A 16,905-nucleotide genomic window follows, 5' to 3' on the forward strand; every position below is an offset into this window, starting at 1 on the left:
GCATGATCAAGTTTCTCAATGTAAAATAGCAAAGAACATTTGCTTTTTATCATCTACAGTACATAATAACATTAAAAGATTCAGAGAATCTGGAGAAATCTCTGTATGCAAGGGACAAGACCAAAAAAAATTGCTGGTTGTGATCTTTGACAACACTGCATTAAAAACAGACACGATTCTGTAGTGGAAATCAGTGCCTGGGCTCAGAAACACTTCTGAAAACCACTGTCTGTGAAAATCACTGCATCCACAAATACAAGCTAAAACTCTAAAACGCAAAGAAACCATATATAAACAAGATTCTGCCACCTTCTCTGGGCCTGAGCTCATTTAAAATGGACTGAGGGATGGTACAGGGGTGTATTAGTGCACATGGCATGGGTGACGTTCACATCTTAATGCTGAACAATATATACATGTTTTGGCGACATATGCTGCCATCCAGATGATGTCTTTTTCAAGGAAGGCCTTGTTTATTTTAGCAAGACAATGTCAAACCACATTCTGCATGTATTACAACAACATTGCTCCGTATTAAAAGAGTCCGGGAGCTAAACTGGCCTGCCTGCGGTCCAGACCTGTCACCCACTGAAAACATTTGGAGGGTTTTGAAATGAAAAATACAACAAAGGAGACCCTGAACTGTTGAGCAGCTAAAATCCTGTATCAAACAAGAACGGGAAAACATTTCACTTTCAAAACTACAGCAGTTGGTCTTCTCAGTTCCCAAACGCTTATAGAGTGTTGTTAAAAGATGTGATGCAGCACAGTGGCAAAAATGAATAATTTGCTGTTTTGACTGGAAATGAATAGAAATGAAGTAGTCTGTGACTTTTGCTCAGTACTGTGTATAGAATCACAACTCAAGGGAGTATTTGGATGCTTAAATTGTTCTTTGCTCTTTACGATGCAAAATGTGATGTCTAGTTCTTTAAAGAATATCATGAAAAATTAGAGAAACCAAAAATGGTTTCTCAGTTGTTAATCTTTTTGTATCCTTACTGTCAGAATAAAACTGTTTAAGATGTTATGTATTCTTTACATACTTTTTCTTTTACTAAAATTTGAAAATGCCAGCTGCCTTTTACATTATGTGAATGGAGAAATAAAATTACTAGAAAATTGCTTTTTACATTAACTTCCATTATAATGCAGGAATGTTCTTTCCTTCTTCTGTTAACTTACCGTTTTCGGAGATATGAAGTTTTGCTCCAATAGTAACAGTACACTTGTCGAACACAGAAGGTATGTATAAGCAAATAACAATGAGACAGTCAAGTCCACAAAAGCACATTGCACTTTTTTTTTCCATTTTTGAGTTCATAAACCATGACACATTGGGATCGTTTGTGAGTGAGTAAGGGAGAAAGTGAGAGAGAGAGAGAAAATCAAGCAGGGGATTCCAAAAGCTGCAGTGAAAGAGGACATATTACTCTGAAACGCCAATGCTGCAGCACGAAGCTGCTCCTTTGATCTATTCTAAACTGTATTCATAGCCTCACAGGCCTTAGACAGTTGCTGAGCTTTATGCATGTGTTCATGATCTTAAAAAGCAGAGATGGTAAGGGGATGTTTGTCTTCAGGGGATGCAAATGGAAAGGAAAAGCTGACATCACCCTCTTACGCAAGGCCAGGATTTCAGGATGTCGGGAACAATAATCACCATGCGAACAGAGCGTATATGCAGGTGGGCCCATGCATGATATCGGTATCTGAGATGACGGCGATTTGTAGGGGATGAAGGTGGAGGAGAGAACAGCAGCAAAGTCATGCAGAAAGAGCAAATCCAGGGCTGGGAAAAGAAGTGGAACTTCTGAACCAGTGAAACAGCACAACCCAGGATTATCACGGATGATGGGATAAAGAGGTATGTTTGAGGATGGTTTAAGAGAAAGCTAGCTGCGCTTTGACCTTACAGGAGGTGGAAAAAAAACAACAACAGAGCCATCAGTGATCCTATTTACATCTTTCCCGAAAAAATATCTTCCTAGTATTTTCAAAACAACAGATGTCTCTTGCACTGTTGCTATAGATCGGTACAGATGTCACATAAATTTCCCCCTCATAATAGCATAGGCCTGTTTGCTGTGGTGGAGGTAAAAATCTCTCCACTAGATGCATTTTATTTCAGCACTCCGCACATATCTCAACATCTGGATGTCTAGGTCTGCACCGACACAATGGACACTTATTTATTTTTTTATTTTTTCCCCCCTACGACCACACGCATTATGTTGCGCAACAGCTGTTGCACTCAACTTAGATTACCCTACAGCTAGAGAACTTTTTTATTGCCTTATTTAATGTATTATCATTAATACCCCTCTGAAACATATGAAGGCATCCGTTTTCAGTTTTATGAGGTTTATAGTCTTTGGCACGGACGGATATCACGCAGAGAGCAAATGCGCCTGCACCGCTGAGATATACAGTATCGGGAGATGTTGTGGAGCTGGGAATGATTATTTTGTCTGGAGTGAGGCATTGAGAGTATTTATCTATCAAAAGGCTCAATATAGCTTCCTCCGCCCGCTCACCTGATAGAATGATGGGCACAATAACTGTGAACTCCAGCTGTGGGAACTTTTTCCTCCCCGTTACGTTTTTTATTACCCAGCTATAAAGCACAGGGATGAAACCCTGGCACCAGGGTTCAGTGGTCTTGCTCACATCAGGGTTAAAACAGGAGGTATCCTTCATTGACTGGGATATAATTAAACCAAAAGGGGGCGGAATCAATGCTGCATCCCCCTAGAAAGCTCCAGCAGATCAACAACACAGGAAGGCATGCTGGGCTGTTTCTTCAGCGAGCGTGGGCCTCATTAAACCCACTCCATCAAGATCATCTCATTACTTTGCATTATACCCCAAAGATCATTGGGATTTCATGAGTTTTGGATCAAAGGTTTCCCTCAGTGGAAATAAACAGCACTGTAAACATGAACACATCAATTTGTGTATATGTTTTCTGGACAAATGACAAAATATTATCTATAAACATAATCACAGGCATTTGAAACATTCTACAAAACAGCTTGTCCACTCTGAAAGCATTGAAGCATAACTACAGACACGGACTTTCCAAACACATTTATTGGGCCGATAACATTAAACAAACACAGTGTATGACCATTGTAAACAATAAAACAGAAAAAAGGCATCAGCTCTGCTCCAGAAATTCAAAGTGCGCCAAGCGTAAAATATTCAACTTTTTTTTTTCCATTTATTTTTCCCCTCTGATATATTTTTTAAATGTTTATTTGTATCTTTACATATTAATCTTCAGCATGAATAATTCTATTTACAAGCCAGGACACGCATTGTCGTACAGACGACGCACATTCTTCTTTAACATGATTTTCATCTTTCAAAGTCGACACAGAGCGGCTGCCGTTCCACCGTCCTCTCCGCTGTGCCCCAGAATTATGATAGACAATGCAATTATGAATCAAGGATGTTTCCATTCTGCAACGTTGGCTCACTGTCCGTCCCCTTTTGCACGCTTCGAATAAGGTATCCATATATACAAAGGCTAAAAAGTCATCTTTAGTTCCATTTTGTGAAGCGACTATGAAATAAATGTTTCAAACTTTGTATGTTTTTCACTTTTTTTTTTTCTTTCCACCAAAAAAAGGTAAGTATCAAAACATTTGTATAGTTATATTTGTACTTCACTGGTTTTGAGTTGATGTATGAAACTGAGTCTCTTTGCCAACAGTGCAAAGTCTCTTATCGCTGAGGTTTCTTTTTTCTTCTTATGTATTTTTTTTTTCTTTACAATGTCATGACTTAATCTGGCAGGACAAATGTGATGCAGTCTCGAGTCTTTCCTGGTCCTCCGATGTCTTTCTCCATTCCTTTCCCTATATGTCTTATATTTGGGTTTATCCATGAAAGGGATCTATTTCAGCAGCCATTCATTCACTGCATTGGAGAAAAGGAATGTTATTACAAAGATATGACTGAAAAAAAACATAGAGGATCTGGCATTTCTTAAGAATGTTTACATGTTTATGCAACTGAATGTGAGGGAATGAAGTCATCAAATCAGGGAAAAATCCATCCATAACTCAGAAATAAGCTTCATTTCCAAAACTGCACTACATTTGCTTCCAACACACTCAACATCACCTCCAGCTAAACATTAACATTCAGTTAGCCTGAAGACATCTCACTGTGTTAGTTTTACAAAATCATACATTCATTCTGTCTCAGAACCTCAGTTGCATAACCAAGTCTAATTAGACGTATTTTCTATTTCCTTCACTGTCAAGATATTTACATCTTTAAACAACAAATGCAATTAAAGAGGAAATCTTTCTTGTTTACTCTCAGGGGTGGAGGGTTCAACCTCTCGAACGAAACACAATTAGAATTTCATCAAAGAGCTCAAGCAAATTGAGTACAATGAAATCCTGTGATCATAGTACAACAGATAATAGGAGTTACTTTTGGCACTCAGTGTATTACTTCAGGGGGTGAAATGCAATTTTAATTTTCTTTTGCTGAAGGTATTTTGGCTGTGGAAGGGGGTAAACAGACCGCAGACAACTTGTGGGGAAGCAAAGGACTCTCCAGGCAAACAGGTACATAACTGAGACCTCTCAATGCTCACGCAAGCTCTGAAAACGAACGTCTCCTGTTCGAGAGGAGATTATTAGTAATTTTCTGCACACATTCTGATGAATGTGGTTTAAACCCCAAACCTCTCAGAATACTTGTACATTTGAAATGTTAATAGAGGTTTTTGAAGATGCTTGTTTACTGTGTTGATGTCTAGCTGCACATAGCACTACAATCTGTAATGCTGCATTTAAATGTTAGCAATAGGTGGTTGACAGCAACCTGGATATTGCGTTGTTTTCAAAAGAGCAGCATCATGATATTCTGCCACTGCCAGTGTACTGCAGTGGTCAAGAGATTTTGCCGTCACCTTTTGCCATCGCCTGTGGTGGTTAAGTTTTTTTGGGAGCCATGGGCATCAAACATTTCATTGTTGAAATCCAGGCACACCCAGTGTACTACAACAAAAAAAAGAGTACACCCTGATGCTTTTCCCCACCTTAAATAAGCCATCAATATAGCTAAAGCTCTCCTCTGAAAGTCAACCAGTTTCACTGGTAATGCTGTCATCATGGCAATATTTGTATGCTTTATGCAGCCATTGGTTGCCATGAGGCATTGAACAATACATCGCTGAAAAAAGAGGTTCTCTAAAACAGAGAACCTCTTTTCTTGCACTGTGTTTTGGAGAAGGTCTCTAAGAGAGAACAAGGTAATTGTTGATTGTACTACATTTTATATTATACTATGTTTAAGGCTGGTGCAAAGATTCAAAAGGCATGGATTTTAAAGTGTTTCAATCTACACAGTTCTTACTAGATGTACGTCTTGCATCCGTGAAGATGCATACATTTTATTTTTTGCCTGAGCATGAGTGTATTTCTATACTGTTGTGAAGTATGTATAAAATAAAGTAAACTGTGATGTTGGTGTGAAATTTACAGAGCAGCTCCTGTGCTGTACTGACAATGCATGGAGGAAACTCCTCTCTGATACAGTAGGAAAAACTTTTGTTAGTGCAATAAACAGATCTGTTTGTGCCGTCATCAAACATGTTGCGTATCTACGGTGTAACAGCTTCTAACTGCAATTTTTTTTACTGTATGATAATAATAATTTAAAATGCTCCACACGTGTGATTTCTTCCTAAGGAATCTTTGCTCCTTAGCGTCAGTGATTACGTGGAAAGTGGTGCAGTTTGTTGTCCTCTGAGGGGAGTTGATGTGGATGTCTAGAATGAATTTATGACATTCAGCTAAACCATCTAGTATTTTATTTATTGTCATTTTCCTTCATACGATCATATGCAACAATTTGAACACCCATGACCAATGACGTTTTGCTGATTTGCAAACAAACAAGTTCTGAAAATGAGTTATCACATCCTCTACAGTAAGCAAGTTCAGTGAAAAATTTCAATTTTTCTGCTGAGCCTGACATATCAAAAAAAAAAAAAATAATAAAACAAAAATAAAATAAGTCATAACGTCTGGACAGACCACATTTTATGTTTTATTTTTTACAATATGTTAGATTCAGCCAATATATAGTAATGTAAAGTATGCACTGAAATGTACAGAAGGGTGTGTCTCTGCAGAGGATGTATTAACATATTTTCACTTAGAAAATCAACAAAACGTGTAATTTGACCAGCGGCTCCCAAACACTTGCATACAACTGTATCAACAGTAACAATTAGGCTTTTGATGATGAAATTTTTTCTAAGCTAAAAATTTGAAAAAGATGATGCTTCACAAAACTAAACAGAGAAACATACCAGCATAATGAATGAGTATTGTTTATTGTTATATTATATAGAGTGCAGTTTAAACATCTTGATTTCTACATTGTAATTTATAAAGTCATTTTGTATGTGGTCTTGTGTATCTTTTTATTCTTTTTTATGTTCATGTAGACCCCAGGGAGACTAGCTGTAGACTTTAGTATGGCTAACGGGTGTGCAAATAAACCAGTAAACCAGTAAATCACAAGAAGCTCCAAAGACACTGACCTCGGTACTGCAGCTTCTGAGCCCTGTTGTTGGGACAGTCCTTCCCTTGCATGCTGAAGTTGATGTTGGTGCGGATGCAGCGGTTGTTCAGCGGCTGGACCGGACGCACGTTATCGCTCATACTGAGGAAGATCTGCGAGGGCTGATTCTGGCTGAGCAACCGCATGGAATGCATCTACAGGGACAATACAGCAAAACACTGCACACAACTGGACTGGTACATCACTAAACCTGTTAAATGACGACTACAGTACACATGAGCACCACTGTGCTTCCAGATGCCATAGCTTATTAGACAACCATGCAATATATGGCTTATAGGCTTGTATATGTCAGCAAAAGTACTTTATGTGGTACATATGATTGATTTCTGAATGGTGATGAAGCCTGAGTGGGTTTACCTGCATTTTTGTGACATATATAGGCTTGTTCATAAGGATCCAAGTTGCAGTTTCAAAGCATGGAGGGATGGTCATCGATCCTTCATAGGTAATAAAACTTGATGTTTCTGGATACACCTCCTCAATGTTTAGCCCCGACAGTAAATAAGCATCATCTACAAAAAGTGAAAAAAAAGGTAAGAAGGCTACTGACTGGACAGCTGTTATATAAGTGACCTCCATCTTGTTAGGAATAACATGTTTTTGCTTTGATGAACAGATCATTTTTCAATCCTGCATTTTTGCTTGTCAACGTTTTACTCCCCCAGGCTGTGCTTTGGTTGTAGTTTACTGGATGGCTGGTGAATGTTCTTACATTGTTTTGACAAGTTTCACAACACCAGGCCTTCATAAGATAACACAGCATTGTGTTCAAGTGAAACATATTGAACTCTCCTATCCTGACAACAGACATGTAATAGGCTTTGACTTGAGCCAGCCAGAGAAAACAATTCATTACTTTTTCCCCCTATCCCATTGATTACCACTCATTCCAAGCCTATGTAAAAATCCCTGCGTGTTTGTGATTCCAGTGCTGTTATCGCATCGAACTTTGATAGCTTTGGTGGCATAAATAATTCCTTTTGAATGTGGAGGAGGGGGCTGGGCTTGAAAAATGCATGCTAGCTCAGCTGACGGCACGGTGAAGCAGGTTGGAAGGCCTCAGGCGGGGGCAGGCTGCTGGTCTGGGTGGGGGGTTCTGACAGCTGTCAAAGCCCACACTTCTTTGCCATACCCCTGGTAGTGCCGTCGAGACTTCCCTCTGCTTGGCCTGCCCACGTTCACGCACCACTGAGACCCAAGAGGCATGCACCAGCCACCAGGGGTCAGCATACTCCTCTCTTCACCCACACTTTGCCACCCCTATTAATTCAATTATGGGAGCTCTTTTTTCACAGCTCCCTGAGGAGAGCCAAGGCACTATGCCACAGAGATCGTGGGCGTCTGTACAGACTATGAAGTATTCTTAGAAGAACAGCAGTATCTGCTCTGATTTTTTCCTTTTTGAGCTTTATTTCTCATAGAGATACTACTATAATAATGTAGTGCTTTCTCTGTATTTGTTTCAATGAGTGATATTTACAGAAATTACATAAATTACTGCATGTCTGATCAATCCAACTGGCTGACCATAATACAGTCATGCTGGCAAAAATTCTTGTTAGAGAACAACGTAAGGTATAGCTTTATTTCATTCATACTGACCACCAGGGATGCTGTGAAGCACAGTGGATATTTCTTGTGGGTCCTCACACAGGTCGAGATCTTACACAAACAATGTAACACAGTGACACGGTGTGTGACACAGCTAGTCACAGAAACACCCTGTTCATACAGAAGAGATGTTTTTTCTCTTTGTGCACTGACACAGGTCGACAGCTTGGATTGCCTGTACCCTGCCCTGAAACTCAAAGCTCCAGCTGCTGTGTCATGTCCTTGTCCACGTGCTGTGAAAGCAGTCACTTCACCAGAGTAGCCCCAACACTAGGACTGACATTACTAGCTTAGATTGTCCTACTGCTGGTCTTCTCCATACAGCACTCTTGCTAACTGGCTAACTACTAGCTTGGGTTCCTAAAATTGGTTTTCTGATAGCACTTTACAGATTGGTAATACATGAGTAATAATAAGGTAATATTATGGCAACAAGCTGTACTTACAAAAAATTACATACTAAATTTTAGGTTCTTAGTAAATAATAAGTTAGTAATTATAACAGTATTAAGTTGGTAATAAAATGGTGAATTGCATGCAAATTTTCTACTTGTTAATAATAAGTTAACACAGTTAAGATAAACAGGTTATTGAAAGATATTATCTGGTGCGGTGTTTTCTACTCCTGAACTGAGCCTTTTGTCAGATCTGTACTTTGTAACAGAGTAACAGTATTTTGTTAACAGGTAAGACAAAAGGAGCATGTGATGTGTTTTCCAGCCCTGATTCGGTGTAATCTCAATATATATGTACTTCAACCATTCTTGGGTAACAACCCTTGTAGGTGGGCCTACATGTAAAGGTTATCATCCACATTCTTTAGAAGAACTGATGTTTTCACCTGATAAGAGATGCAGTAACTGAGATACAAAATGGAAAATGGTAAGTTTGCTTATTACAGCTCCAATACTATTTAGTTTCACTGTAATTACAGCCTGTAATTATGTCTGTACATCATACTGTGCCGGAAATACAGTAAACAAAGTGTAAGCATTAGTATTTTACAGCACTAGTACCACATCATTTCAGCAGAACTACATCATAGTTTTTGGGGTAACAACCCTAACACTAAACTCAATAAGAACTTAAAATAATTGGACCGATATGTGCATAAAGCAGATATTACGCTATAAGAGCTGAGAGCTGTAATTTTTAGGTTAGTATAACTTCTCACCATTTTATTACCAGCTTCTTAAGATAATTAATAACTTATTATTTAGTAATAACTACAAGATTAGCATGAAATGTTTAGGTTGGTACAACTTGTTTGCCATAATGTTACCATATCATTACCCACTTATTACCATTCTGTAAAGTGTGACTGATTTTCCTACAGTTCAATTAACAGAGCACACATCAAATGATACAGTAAATGGAGGCATGCAAGTCAAGCTGTTGATCCCAAGACTTTAGGAAGCCTGCATATACATAAGCAATAAGTTCTGCCAGAAATACATTTGAAAAAATGGCAAGCCATAATGAAACATCAATGAGAACGCTGGCTTAACATAAACCCAACCAACAATTAAACACCCTTCTATATAAAGTAAAATCCACTAATGACAAGCACAGTTTTTTCCCCAATTAAGACACCATGAATTAACAAGGACAACTGACAAACCAGACAGACAGACAGACAGACAGACAAGACAGCCAAGAAAAATAACACCATCAAAACTCAAAACATCAAACGTCCTAAAAGCATAATGCTACATATGGCTCGAAAATTGTTTAAGGACTGGATGTAGACATTTTTGTAAAAGGATATTGTACCTGACAACAACCTAGCAACATTTCTTTGAGAAGCTGCCTTTTTGTGTTTGGCTTTGAAAATTACTAGAAAATATTCTGTTTGGGTATTAGAACTTGTTTATATATATATCTTTTACCTTTTTTTCCTGAAACTTGAAAATGTCCACAGAAAACACTGACATGCTAAGCAGTGACTGGAGGGCGAAGGAGGGCTAAGATTTCAAAGATTGGCTTTGATTGGCCAAAAAACAATGCCACTCACAGAAAACAAATCAAATTTCAAGATCTTAAAGATTCAGTTTAAATAATATTTCTCCTCATACCTTTCTGGGTACACTCTTAAAATGATTCTTCAAGGGTTCTTCAGTAAAGAAAACATTGATGAAGAATGTGCTGTGGATGATTCTATAGAGAAACATTTTGAAAAGGGTTCTCTATAACACCAAAAAGGGTTCTTCAACTGTTATGATGTCAAGCTTTTAATGATAGAACCACCCTTTTTGACGCTGTATAGAACAATTTTCAAAAAGGTTGTATACAGAACCATCTACAGCACATTCTCCATCAATGTGAAGGAAGCTTTCATGATGCAAAGAACCCTTTAATCATGCAAAGCGTTCTTTGAGTGTTCATGGTTCTACATATAACCATTTATCTCACTTAAAAACCCTTGAAGATCCATCATTTTAAGTGTGTAGGCTTGTAATAACCTGCATGGCATCACTACATGGGTGCATGGAACTCCAGTTATTAACTGTTTCACTGATATGAAATTAATGTTTCTGCTCCAGATGAATATGTATTTGTTTTTGTTCTTTGCAATATATCATCAGTTTATGATTTTCACTTTCATTTTTCAAACCAGTTCGAACTCTGAGATGTGCCTGGCTACAAGCAGTGGCTGATCTTGTATGACAAGCATAACATCAATGCCCCAGAGACTGGCAAGTCTTGCTGGTCTACACCCCAAGAAAACCACATTCTGACTAGCCATGATCCCTGAAGCACAGCAAGTGGTACAAAAACAATAAGAAATCTATGGCTACAAACTGGCAAATAAAGTGAACAATTCATTATTGAGTGTGGAGCAAGGTCTTTACCCACAGATCCTTTGGTTTGCATTTCTTTTCAAGCATAGCAATGTGGGTTTTTTTTTACAAGAGGCTCTTTACATCTTACACACTTTTTGCTGACATGGTTGCTTCCCTTCTTAGCCTCTCGACGAGCTACTCATCTATGTTGCCAGACCAGCAAGGAAGCGGATTCGCTGCTGGGGTGAGATTCTAACTTTGATAGTTCTCCCTATCAAACCTGCCCAGCACACTGAGCCTGGATATGTTGGCACAGAACTGGCTAGAAAAGCTGCTTTACGCCTTTCCTCTATTCCTTCTCATCCTCGAACATGCCACACAGAATTCAGAGCTAGGCCCCGTGATGCACTACAGTTTCCACTTGTAAGAACCACCTGTCTAAGAGAGAGGTCCGAGTGTGGCCCTCATCCACACTGTCTCCTGTTATGGCTATGGCCACTAGATTGAAGCCATATCTTATGGAAAACCTTCTTTGTTAGCTAAACATGAGTATGCTACAGTATCTGTGAGCTTGTGCTACTTGCAGTGGAGTCCAGATGGTTCTGGCATCACGCTATGGCCCAACGCAGTGTTCCTCTCCAAGGTCTTATCCTCTCAATTTGTGAATCAGCATACTGAGCTGGCTTCCTTCACTGACAAGCAGGTCGCTTGTCGCTCCCTGTTGTGCCCAGTCTGGCCCCTGTGGCATTATGTGGTCTTAACTGCCAGCATTCATCAGACAGACCAGCTGTTTGTCTGATTCAGTGGGAATAATAAAGGAGCTTTCACAATGGGTGGTGGAGGTGAACTCTCTGGCCAATAAGTTCATCCAGTAGTGGACATCAGGGATCAATGTCTTGCCACTATAGTCAGAGCATATTATCTTCCTGCGCAGTGTTGAAGGAGGTTTCACTGGTAGAGGACAGTGCTGTGGCGACTTGCCATTTGTTTTGTATGCTCCCTTCGTTCAACAACATGAGTGTCTCCGCTTCAATGTCCCATTCCTCACAGTCTCATAGCCTCAGACGTGTCGGACATGAAGCATTTAATATTTATTAACCATTTGATGAAGTTATCTTCTCTGTGGACTGTGATCAGCAAGAAAAATGTGTGTAGTCCATGGTATCACATGGTTATTCAACAGATTTCTCTGAAGCATTGAGAAGCTGGGAAGTAAAATTTCCTTCTGTGTTTGCTGGCTTCATTTCCCACATGTATGTTTTTGTTGTATCCTTGTTTCGAAAATCAATTACACTGATTTTCAACATTGAATTCCAGATGATCACCTGTGTTTCCAATGACTCAGAATCTACAATAAGATTCCAGGAGGACATTAAATTAGATATGCACTCCAGATGATCACCAGAGATGTCAGTGAATCGAAATCTATAATAAGATTCCTGGAGGACATTAAGTTGGACATCTTCCCATGTTTACTGGTGTATTTTTGTTTCCTATGGGCATATTGTCACTCCAGCCCCATTTTGAAAACCAACTGTTCCTGTATGTCATGCTGAAACAAAGATCTGTGGTTGGTTTCCTGTCAAAGCAGGCAGTTCTTGGTCAAGCTGCAAAAGGCACTTTCTGATGATAGGCAGAAGGCTGGCTTGCAAGACCGCGTTCCTCATGGCTTCCATCCATCTCTGGCGGTCAGTGGAAATAAAACACTAGTTATTAGTGTAACTGTATATTCCAGAAGATTACCAGAATTGTGAGTGACTCAGAGTCTGCAATAAAATTCCTGGAGGACATTAAGTTAGATATCTTTCTACGATTGTTGACTCAAACCACTTTGTTTCCCTAGGGTATGTTTTTGTTGTAGCCACATGCTGAAAATTAACTGCCCTTATACATTATGCTGAAACATTGCATGTCATACCAGTGGTTGGTTATTTTGTACCTGTACTGTTAAAGTAGGTGGTCCTTGGCCATGTTAAGCTGCAAAATGCAACAGAGTCTCTGAAGATAGTCCAAAGTCTTGCAAGATCTCATAACCTTGTTGGTATCCATTGTGCTTCACCCCACTTCTGGTGGTCCGTGGAAATAAAACAACACTTGTAAACGTGCTTCACTGAATTCCAGATCATTATCAGATGCCAGTGATTTAGATTCTGCAAGAAGAATCCTGAAGGACATTTTCCATGAGAGCAGGGTAAATATATTTCTGCCCATCATATCATTGCATGACACAAGGATTATGCACTGTGCTTCACTTCTGATCATCTAAAATTCATAGAACCACAGTTCCATTTGTAACCAGTGTTTTGTCTAGTGGCTCACACTCAAATAGCTTTCACCTCTTATTGCAAGGTCCTCAAAGTACTCATAGTGAAAGACCCATCTTTGGATTTTCCATTACATTTAACACAAGTGAGCCCGCAATGATTTATGTCATTCATAATCTCATTCATCTGGAGGCCTTTCACTTACTCTTGTATGTTATTCTTGTGATGGTATCTCTGTTCAGCATTCGATTCAGAAATGAATTTGAAGTCTCGGATATCTGGAATTAGAAAAAGGAAAAAGGATAGGGGAAAAGGGGAGTGACAGAGATAGAGTGAATGAGAGACTTTGATGTGAGTGTAACAGCATTAGTGATTTACCATAGCACAACACCTGGCATGTTCATTTATTGCTGAGTGAAGTGTTAGCCACGCAAGCTTGCTGACAAGTTCTCAAATGCTGTGCTTGCTTTTAGCTACTGATACTGCCACAGTCATATATCTGAGGAGAGCTGAGAAACAGAGCCATTAATTGATGTCTTACTATCCTCTTTCCTTCACTAATTTGAAAGTCTTAAAGCGCTTTACTGATCAGAACGAAAGGTGCTGCACTGCTACAACTCAGCTTTTCACCTCCTCATTTAGGCAACTGGCCTTTGAGAACTAAAGGCTGGTTTAAAGACGATTCTGCATAATGATGAAGGGTTTCTCATTTTCAGACATAATTACTGTTGGGATGAAATGTAGGTGGGGGGAAAAGTGCAAAGAGAAGCTAAACAGAACTTTCTTTGATACTGTAGGAAATCAGCTCTGGCCTCAAACATGACCTCCTCTAATGGTGCAGCCCCTACTTACATATAAATAACCGCTTGTTGTTTATAATAGAAGAAAATGGCTGACTCCGTTTCAAAGCTCGCTTCCCCATTCTGTACATGTCTGCACGGTGACGGTGCACATTTTGGCATCCTTGGCTTTTGTTAAGGCAAGCTCATACCACTTATACTCAGGAGGGAGTCCTTCCTGGCAGGCTGGTGCCATGACAGGGAACACAGCATGAGACAGCTGAGAGAGGGGCTCTGAGGCTGACTCATGTTATAATGGGAATAAGCTCCCTATGCTGCCTGCAGGAAAATGCCACTGAACTCACCAAACTATCCCTTAAAAATCTAGCAATGATAAAGGAGGACATGATATGACAAAAGGGGAAAAGGAAGCAGAACAGCATTAGACACTAATACTTCATGGCACTGATGCTCTATACTGTGTTATGAGTTGTCAAATAAGACTGAAATGAATGGTAAATCAAAGCACAATTAAAAGACAGAAACAGTTGGATAAATAATGTTAAACACCATCTGTTGTTATAAAGCTTTACATTAATATTGTCCTTATAGACCTCGGATGTGCTAAATAGTATGTAACAATTGATCATATGTTCCCTGAGTGCTGGTAATGTTTCTTGCTGTCTAGCTTACACACTGGAGAATAGTTGAACAAACAGTATGAGTGCACTACATAGAGTGAAAAGAGTTGGGCAATTGTGCCTTTACACGTTTTGCAGCTTGAGGCAAACTAGCCTCTATTTCTTACAGTGAACGAACAGAGCAGTGCAGTGACCATTCCGAACGAACTAAGGGCAGATGGGATTCGCTCATGGTCACGTACAGGCAACGATGACTGAGCCTGAGATTGACATTGGCAATCTAATTAGATTAGCCTGAACTTTCATCCTGAGGGAGAAAATAAAGCGAAGGTCCATCATAGCTGTGCAGACATTTCTTTGAACAGCTATTTAAGGGAGCAGGTCATTTCCTAACTTTTGGCTCCTGGACTGACAGGAAGATAAAGGACGACTTGCTCAGCTGCAGTCTGGTAACTGCATAGCTAATTATTACTGTGATTTTTTATGTTTTGAATAAACATACTGACCTTCAACTGGAGGAATAATTTATTTATGCACAAAAGGATTATTGACATGCAGCCATTCCTGTCAAATTGTGTTTTTCTTAGCTGTGCAGAGAAGGCTTTCGAAATGATGATGTTTAGTTGAACGCAATAAAAGCATGGCGATTATACTTTCTATTATTTCTGCCTTCAGAAATGTTTACCCTTTGCATTCAGCTTTACTTGATTTACAGAAGTACTTACCTTCATGAATATAGACACTATCACCAACCCATTTGGACTCTTTGCAGCTTCCGTATAATTTGTATACAGCTCATGGTTGTAATGTATTAGTTGAACCTGGGTTTAAGAAGAACAAAATGGGGTAAACAAAAGCATCAGCAATGATTCAAGAGATTGCAGCACTGAAGTACAGACTGAAAACAACATATACTGCTGAGCCACAATAGGAGGGTCTATACAATAACTTGCATGACTGTTGCTGCAACAGTCCTGAATAATTAGAACTGTCTGTGTGTTTCAAGCCTTTCTTGCGCCTAGCTGTGTGTTCATCTGGTTGAGATGCCAAGCCCCTGTCAAGTCAGGTGGCTCCGCTCCCCAATCACAGGTATACAGCTGGCTTCTCTCCTTGTTTGAACATGCCTGTCAAGTTTAAATTTGAATCCTTTGTGATGCACAAGTAATCTTCTCTCTGTGAATTACCTGAGCACACAGCAAGCCTGCAACAAAGGTCTGAAACTAAGAATTCGAGCGGAGGTGAGACCGCAATTGCTCGCATTCTTCAGGAGCTATGTGCTGGAAATGGTGTTGTAGAGAGAGATATGGGAGCTTACAGAAATTCATCATAAACTTCTCATAAGGAGATACAACAAACATTAGTCACTTTCATATTAAAACAACTTTCTCAGAGTGCAGAAGCTTTTCGTTCTTGCTGTTTTTCAAGTTTACAAGCAGAAGACCACAAGAGGCTTTGGCAATGTGATAAGTTATTGGTTTCAGTAGGGGTGTTTGATTAACCATATTTCCATCATCATCACAATGTGAGTGTCCCCAATAAACACATTGTTAATCAGATTTCATGAACAGAGCAAAATTACTTCACTCTTCTGCACAGTGTGAAAATGATTCATTGGCATAGGTTGGCAGTAGTAGAGGGTGGAATACCAGTTGAAATTCTTCCTCAGGTGTGTGTTTTGTCATAACCATTATACCAGTATGCCACAAATAAATGCAAATAAAGTAATATACAAAGAGTGCAAACCACGCTAGCATTATCTTCTTTAGCTGAATGGCTGAGTCAGGAGGATTTCAATTATGTTTTAAATGAAAATGAAAATGCAGCAGACTATCAATAACCTCTTGCTGTCTAGTTCACTGCATCTGAAATAGTTCACTTTGTTTTTGAGGCAGCAGACATAACGGAATGGGCAGTCTTTTGAGTTAGCCTATGCTTAACATGGACAATAGACCAGATGCCACACTTCCTCTAATACCGTCAGCTGCACATAACCAGCTTGTACTGATAGCTGGGGTTGCTGCAAGTAAGAGCTCTTTTTTCAACACACCAGCAGAAAAGCACATATAGACCACCGGAATAGCGGGAGGCCACTTCTAACCATATTACTTCTATCTATGGTAGACACTCAACCCACTAAACCAACCCCACATCCCAACACATAATTACACAAACAACACACACATATGACTTAACAACAACTTAAATTAAC

General features: G+C 39.4%; 1 protein-coding gene across 1 annotated transcript in view; it reads right to left on the reverse strand.

Moving 5' to 3' along the window:
- Positions 1-3,075: 3,075 nt before the first annotated feature.
- Positions 3,076-16,905, reverse strand: part of ca10a (carbonic anhydrase Xa) — a 197,001-nt gene continuing 183,171 nt past the window's right edge. Inside the window, exons 5-9 of the mRNA XM_036572374.1 lie at positions 15,422-15,517; positions 13,482-13,554; positions 6,976-7,130; positions 6,575-6,749; positions 3,076-3,924 (exon numbers count right to left, since the gene is read on the reverse strand). Coding sequence (XP_036428267.1) covers positions 3,902-3,924; positions 6,575-6,749; positions 6,976-7,130; positions 13,482-13,554; positions 15,422-15,517 — 522 coding nt within the window. The 3' untranslated portion in view covers positions 3,076-3,901. The remainder of the gene's footprint in view (positions 3,925-6,574; positions 6,750-6,975; positions 7,131-13,481; positions 13,555-15,421; positions 15,518-16,905) is intronic.

The sequence above is a fragment of the Colossoma macropomum genome, unplaced genomic scaffold, assembly GCF_904425465.1.
Source record: "Colossoma macropomum unplaced genomic scaffold, Colossoma_macropomum, whole genome shotgun sequence".
Lineage (NCBI taxonomy): Eukaryota > Metazoa > Chordata > Actinopteri > Characiformes > Serrasalmidae > Colossoma > Colossoma macropomum.